This window comes from Strix aluco, chromosome 9, assembly GCF_031877795.1.
Source record: "Strix aluco isolate bStrAlu1 chromosome 9, bStrAlu1.hap1, whole genome shotgun sequence".
Lineage (NCBI taxonomy): Eukaryota > Metazoa > Chordata > Aves > Strigiformes > Strigidae > Strix > Strix aluco.
In genome coordinates this window covers 26,898,610-26,906,455 of record NC_133939.1, presented here as the reverse complement: position 1 = coordinate 26,906,455, position 7,846 = coordinate 26,898,610, and the positions used below count along the sequence as shown (strand labels likewise).

Sequence of the window (7,846 nt, the reverse complement as noted above, 5' to 3'; positions counted from 1 at the left end):
CCTCCAGTCCAACCATTAACCTCACACTGACTGCTCCCAACTCCACCAGATCCCTCAGTGCTGGGTCAACCCGACTCTTCAACCCCTCCAGGGATGGGGACTCTACCACTGCCCTGGGCAGCCCATTCCAACGCCCAACAACCCCTTCTGGAAAGAAATACTTCCTAAGAGCCAGCCTAAACCTTCCCTGGCACAACTTGAGGCTGTTACCCAGGTCAAAGGCTCTTGCAAAATATTTTTTGAACTGATAAAATAATTTTGCTCTATGGTTGAAAACATGCAGAAGATACAGTTGAATGTTGCTGATTGCAGTCAGAAGGTACAGAAGGACTCTGGGGCTAAACTCAGGCCCGATCTCATCTCTGTTCTCAGGTTTCCTCTTGAAAACCTTTTTCCCAATCACTCGTGCTGCCTTACCTCTGTGCCTCTCTATGATAGAGTTTAGCACTTTTTTTTTTTTGAAACGATTTGAGATCTGCAGGTAGAAGAAGCTTTGAGAACAAAATATTTCTCACAGCGCAATGATTGTGTTTCAAGGGATCATAGGTTAATGATAACAACATGCCTGTGAATTTTCTATTGTGCATTTCAGCATGTAGAAACAAGAAGAGGCATTGCTAATCTTGTCAGCCAAATCCCTGACTATAACAGAGCTGATAAATACCTTTAATATGCTGAACTTCTAATGAAAATTTTAAAATACTTTCCTAGTAGATATGGCAAAGTTAGTTGGGCTTTTATTCCATTTAGAAGCGACGATGATGATAAAGTAAGGAATAATTTTGCATTTGAACCAGCAAGAACTGTTAAAGTAAGAACTGTGGAAGGAAGGGAAACCTGCTTGAAGGCTGATGATGTGTCAGGTGTACTGAAGGCAACTCTTTATCTTGCTCTGGATACGCAGCTTTGGGTTTCTCATCCTTTCACCCTGCAAATATTTTGGCTGTAACAATATAAATTTATTTCTTACTCTGCTACATGCAGGAAGTTCTGTGCACACAGTAAACACATTTTACGTGCTCAGACTTGAAAAGCTGAGTGAAGGTCGTTTTTAGCAATGACTGCTCTGCGGCTCCTTTGTCATGAAAACCTGCAGCAAAAGTGGATAAAACTTGTCAGAAACCAGTTTGTACTTCAATGACAAGTGTATCTATGTATTTCGTTCCTAATCGCAGCAATTTTTCTAATGTTTGCTTTAAAGTAGAGCTATCTAACTCGCTTTTCAGCTTGGGTTAGATCAAGCCTTAAGTTAGCATGCTGGCATTTAATAGATTTGGACCAAATTCACACGTAATGGTGCGCAGTGGCCTTCAGCCTACGAGGGGTTTCAGACTCCCAGATGTACACGGAGCTGTTAAAGGCAATGTGGCAAGGAGCAGGCGTTTTACTGAGGTGAGTTGTGGAGCCATAATACTGTACGTGGTCCACTGGAGGATTTCCTGACCTACAGAATGAATTCCACTGGGTTATATTTTTTGCGCTGAGTGTTATCGTTTCATGTATTTTATGGCTAGAGCATGCTATTATCATCCTCTTGACTGACCTTTCAATTCATCATGGGTAGTAGGACTTACGTCATGATGCCCAAGCTGGGGCTGGACTAGAAAGACTTTTAAAAGATGTCTAGTGATAAGGATTTATCTTAGCCTTTAAAATAATTGCTGCAATGACTAACTCCATTATGAAATATTTATACTCTATTTTTGGCCTGAATTTTACTGTGGGATTTTTTTTGGATTCTTTGGATTTTCACTGGAAGACTGAGAACTCCTGTCTCACCAGTTGGCTGCCTCTGTGGGTTCTAGCCCACAATCAAGTCGCCCCAACATTTCTTTCCTGAGTTGATTGTAGCATGAACTTCCTTTCTATAAGCCAAGTTTTCCCATCACTCTAACCCTGTTCTCTGAACTGTCTCCAGTGTTTTGATGAGTGAATGCTAGGCCTGGTCACAGTATGCCAATAGCTGTCTTGCTGCTGCCAAATCCAGAAGTGATGTAATTTTCCCTTTGAAGTTGTATTTCCACTGTGTTGATGTGGGACTCTCATTAGTCCTCTTTGCCACAGCGTCACGCTGGGAGTCGCGCTCTGGGAGCAGTAAAACTGAGAAAGAGCATTTCCCTCTGCCATTCATTCTGTACGCCCACAAGGCCGGAGTTGTGGTCTGTCTCCGGTTTTTTAGGTCGCATAAACACATTAATTTCTTGATTTAGCAAAGCGTTCAGTGTTCCCTGTATCCCAGAAGGCATCCTATGGCATTGAGGACTTGCTATGTGGGTCCCCCTTTCCACCACCAGCTCACTTACCAGATAGGACCACAGGGTCTGGCACTAAGTGACGTGTGTCAGGCAAAGAGGTCAGAATAATTTTAGGGTGAGCAGCTATAGAGCAGGCAGTTGTGCAAGGTCTTGTGGGGTTTGCCCTTTGCAAAAAACATTGGAAGAAGCAAGGAATTGCGTTTTGAGTCGTGCCAACCTGAGCTCTGAGATGCTGGCAGGGAGCAACGTTGGCCAGGGGGTCGTGGGAAAGCACCACCAGGCATTGCTAGAGCGGTGGCTGGCGCGTGTTGTGGAGGTTACACACAGCTATTGTCAGCCAAGCCTGAAGTCTTACTCAGAAAGTTGATCTTCAGTCAAGAAACTCTTGTCTGAAGTGAATAGGCCCTTGATTAAGGACAGAACAGGCTTTCATTAAGACTTTCTTGGCTTATTCGCATTAGATGTGAACTTGTTATGCTTGCTGAAGTAAATATTGCATCCGCTGTGAATACTGGCTCGTACAACGCACAATAAGAGCCCTTATTCTGCAGCTTCTCATTCCGGGCAGAGTTTTGTTGTCTCTCTGGACTCTTGCTGGAGCCACAAGTTCTCCAAGTGAAGCCCTGCAGCCCGACAGCAAACAAAAGGAGATCGTCAAAGCCGCCTCAGAGCCACGCTCTGCACCCAGGGCCTGGGGAACAGCAGGGCCCACGAGCCAGCAGGACACACCAGCACCGGTGTAGTTTTGTCTGTAGCCTCATTGCTGAAGCAAAGAGGAGAGAAGTAAGCAGCAGCTTGTTTTGGTGCGAAGAGGCTGTGTAGGTGTACAGCCTGTACTTGCAGGTGACGGTGAAAGTGGCTTTTTCCACACTAAGTATGGCAGAAGACAGGCCCTGTTCTGCTGTACCCCAGGAACAAACACCTGAAGTGTCTGGCTCGTCGTAAGTGTGAGAGACTGAACAGACACAGGTACCAATCAGAACACGAAGGGCTCTGCTGTCAGTGTGAGTCTCCTCCCTGGGCCAGGAAGGCAGCTGGGGCGGGCCCAAGGTGGCTTCCTGCACCATGTGCTGGGCCGAAGAGGGGACAACTGCTCCTGGCTGGGGGAGAAGCTTGGGCGCAAAAGGGTCTGGGCGCTGCCTCCTCCTCTTTCACAGCCCCATGTTTGCTACAAGAGGTTAAGGGTTGTTATTGCTCCAGCTGGAGAAAGACCTTGGGTGTAATGAGACTTAAAAGAGCATGTTGACAGAGGCTAAAACTGCCCCCAGCGTGATGTTGGCCCTAACACTGCCTCTCTGCCCTGCAACTGCCATCCCGGCTCCTCCCTCCCTCCCTCCCTCCCCTGTCAGTCTCTACTGTCCTCTGCTAAAATACAGGATGAAGGCAGCACTAGGAAAACTGCAACAAACCACCACACTTATGCATGATCAGTAACTATATTCTAGTTTATTGACTGCAGTCAAGTTTTATTATGCCTCAAATAATTAAATACTGCAACTGTGACATTAAAAATACAGGCCAATTTACCAAAATAATTGTATTCTGAAGATTATGTACATATTATACATTTTACAGTATCATGTAAACTTTTTTTATACATAAGGTAAATCTGATTTGATAACTGGAAAACCCAAAATACTCACTGACAAAAATATTCCTATGAAACATAAGCACTGTGTCTGGGCCATTAAGGAAAATTGCAAAGAATGGAAACCAACTATAAAACATAATATAATTGCGTTAGTAGAAAAATGAATTAAATTACATTCATATAAAAAGCTAAACTAAAAACATTGCTATGCATCATTATTAAAAAAAGGGAAAAATCCCAAACCCTCTCCTTTTATATATTAACACCCACTTTCATGGGGAGCTACTGTGCGCCTCATTTCCAGCAATGGGGCATAGCCTAGGAAATCCAGATTCCCACTCTCCTTTTAACATATATTAAATAACTAGGGTCTGTACCAATACAAATATTGTATATATTCATGCACTGTGGTTATGTTCATAGTACCCTACCAAGGCACAGGTTTTGTGTCATTTCCCCCCCACCCCTTATATTTCGGCATGCAGTGCTAGAGAGGTTTGCTGTTCCAAAAAAACTCCTGCGGGATTTGTCTCTAGTCTGATTTTTCACACTAGGGGACACAAATCCTTCCAGCATAGACTTAAAAATAAATAAGTAAAAGGTAAAGGCCTTAGTTCAACATCTTGCACCAATCATGTCAACTCAGTTAAGGTACCTTACCCCTCGCTACAGTCTCCATAAAGCATGTCACTGAGGCAGCGTAATTATATTTCTCTGGTCAAATATTTTATATATTAACTAGGACAACAAAATTGTTCCTTCTGTAAATCTTCATTCGTGTGACAGCTGTAGTGTTTTGATTTGGCAAAACAGATCTTCAAGTCCAAATTGGTTTCCAGCTCCCATCTCACCTCAGCATAGCACCATTTGCATTACCTGCTATGTAGTGCATGTAATTGAAGTACCTAGGTCTGCTCGTTAAAATATATGCATAATTGAACAGTATATAAACAGCTGCCAAAATTAACAGCTGTTAACCTGGCTGTACTTTGAAGGCTTGTAAAACTTGCATATTTTATAACTGTTCTGCACCTATAAAAGGCCTGGTCCTGCAAAGAGCTAGGTATGTGCTTATCTTCAAGGATTTGAAGAATCTCATGAGATTATAATGGATGAAACTCCCCCCCAGGCCTCTGCGAGCGGCGCAGATCAGGCCTCAGATGGGCAGTGGGGCCGGCCCTTAGTCCTAAAAGTCGTGTCAAGGAAGACAAAGAGAGGTGGAGTGACTAATGGCGGCTGGGTTTAGGCACTAGGTGTATTCCCTCAGATGTTGAATGTACCTGAAACTAGGCCAGACATCTCAGACTTGGACAAGGTGAAAGTGTATTCCAAAATGGCCTTTCATAAAACATGCCCAGAATTACAAAAAATTAAACCTATATGATGTCTGTTTATGTACAGCTTTAATAGAAAAGAAATCCTAATCTAGAGTATCAAAATACAGTATTCATATAAACGTATGAGAGCATCTAATAGAAAAGTAAAAAGTGTAAAACAAACTTTTGTTTGGAAATTAAATATCCTAAAAAAGTTGTTGGGGTTTTCTTTAAAAAAACAAAACAAAACAGGAATTTGTGTGCTGAAAAAAAAAGAGGATTACATCTCCCCTCGTCTACGAGTTTTTGCTGCAACAGCTCTGCCTTCCTCCTCCTCCTCCTCTTCCTCCTCATAATTTTCTTCATGAACTTCTTTCTGATTGTTCTCTTCTTGCATTTCTTGCTCTTGATCTGCCCCTCTGTTATTCTTTTCATCAGCCTGATTGAAAAAAGTAATTAAACAGATTCAGTGCAACTGCCAGTTTCTTATAGTTTATTTTAGGGCAATGAGACGAAGTTAAGGAAAAGGAAAAATGACTGTGAGCTGGAGTTGTTAGAGCTGATGGACAGAAACAGGGAAAGATTTTCAAAGGCCTCCAGGCAGCAAGAAGGGATGTGGGGGTGGAAGGATGAGCAAAAGGATGTTGGGACAGCACAAAGTTTTAAGGTCTATGATCTAAAGCAAGCTACAATTATTATTATATAATGTCACTTTGACATGATCACAGTTACGTGAAGTGTTTAATCATGTCACCGAGTTTGTGGGTTTACACAGTACTTACATTTTCATCATTTTCACCATATGGCTCTTCAGCATTGCGTTCCAGTTCTCGTTTCTTCTCTTCAGTCAAATCTTCCTGGATCTACAAAGCACAGAGATGTTCTGTAGATTTTAATTTCCTTTAAAAAATTACCCTGTGGCATAAGCATATGCATTTTCACAGCTACACTTTTACAGAACAAAGATTCAAAAGAAAGGGAGGAGAGGGCAGAGAGAGGTTAAAGGAGGAAAAGAAACTGCAACTGCCCAATAATCAGGAAACTCGCTTTGAGAGCATTTTTAACTACAATTTTCAGAGACTCTCTCATCAGCAGCTAAAGCATTTGGACTTCCATTCCATGTTTTAACTTTACATATATATTATTTTCTCTTTGTCCTTCATAGTAAGTGTCATGACACAGCAGAGTCATTAGTGGCACTTCCACCCCAAGGAACTCCCAGAACTATTTCAGTTCTGCGAAGTGATGTAGGTGTTTAAGGGTAACTCTGTCCGTGCTTTCCCAGCAGTTGAGCGATCCATCCGCCAACTGCCCCTGGAAACTGCAAAAGAGCAAAGGGGGATTGGGAGCAAAGAATTATCTCTTCCAACTCTATCCTTGGAGAGAGGCAGCCCTGCTGAATCTGGTTTCCAGATGTTCACATCTTGATCTATCACTTCGATGCCAGCACTCTCCCTCACCTCCACATCCCTTTACAGTCAGGTGCAATTTGAAAGAGGCATGCTTTTGGAAGTAAACTTGATTTGCTTTTGGAGAATGCTGTTATATGTATCTGCTCCAAATGATGTCCTGCCAGCTGGGCAAGATGTTCCTGTAAGGCCATACAGCTCTCCCCCTGGAAAAAAAAGCTGTTTCACCTGGCTGGGAAGCACTTGCCACTCAGGGCTGCCACCCACCCCTGCCACACAGAGCAAGGATGAGACCTGCTGCTTTCCACGGGGCTCCCTCCCTCTAGCAGCTGCCATCACACTCTCCTGCTCAACAGCAACAACTGTCTTCCCAACATCAGTAGCAGTTCCTGTAAGCCAAAGAGGAGTTGCCAAAGGCCAACTATTTCCAGTTCCTAACGACCTGCTTTGATTTAAGTAACCTTATTCTGAACTGGTGAGCTCTAAGTGCATACCAGCTAATCTAGACAAAGCGTTCCCCATAAAAGAATAATGAGTAGCTGTTTCTATTGCTTTTTGTAAATCATTATGAATGAAGTAGAAAACAGCAATCGATTAGGTCTGCATTGAAGAACTGCAGGGCAGCTTATGCTAGCACATGCATAACGAGGACACCATTCAACAGACAAAGGAAAAAGTCCCTTCCCTTCCTTTTCTCCTCCAGTTCAAAGCAATGTGCCAACAGCTTCCTGACTGACTCCACAAATAGCCAGGGCTTACGTAACCTGGATTGCTTAGGAGAAGCACAGATAAATCAAAGTCAGAGCTAAAGAATAAGTAACCGGCCAAGGAAGCGGTTTGCTCAGAACAGCAGTGGGTGATTAGAGAGGCAAAGTTAATGAGGTTTTCAGTGACCTTCGGAAGGCTTGAGGTTTTCAGGAACTTTGTCTTACATTGTGAATGGCTTCATCTTTTCCATTATTGCACAATTAATACCGTGTTGCATGAAGACTAATGGATTGCAGCATATAAGCATGAGTAACACTAAATGTGTCCAGAAGTGGACAGCAGAGTAACGGCAAAGACTTCCTAGGTTTCATAAAGTCAAAGTGATTTGGGTTCATCTTACAGCTCTGAAAGATACCCACGCTGAATGTTAACGGAGAGGTGCTATGCCACCTGAGCCCACGTATGCCTTGTGTCCATTTCCTTACCTCCTCTTCTCCCTCTTCCTGGTATTGTTCATCCACATTATCTTCCTGCTGGTCAGGATTTCCTGCCATCTGCAGAAGGATC

General features: G+C 43.1%; 1 protein-coding gene across 3 annotated transcripts in view; it reads right to left on the bottom strand.

Moving 5' to 3' along the window:
- Positions 1 to 3,682: 3,682 nt before the first annotated feature.
- Positions 3,683 to 7,846, bottom strand: part of GOLIM4 (golgi integral membrane protein 4) — a 34,791-nt gene continuing 30,627 nt past the window's right edge. For all 3 annotated transcript variants that reach the window (XM_074834318.1, XM_074834317.1, XM_074834319.1), the window contains 3 exons: positions 7,765 to 7,833; positions 5,945 to 6,025; positions 3,683 to 5,601 (listed from right to left, as the gene is read on the bottom strand). In XM_074834318.1, the coding sequence (XP_074690419.1) occupies positions 5,443 to 5,601; positions 5,945 to 6,025; positions 7,765 to 7,833 (309 nt within the window). In that variant the 3' untranslated portion in view covers positions 3,683 to 5,442. The remainder of the gene's footprint in view (positions 5,602 to 5,944; positions 6,026 to 7,764; positions 7,834 to 7,846) is intronic.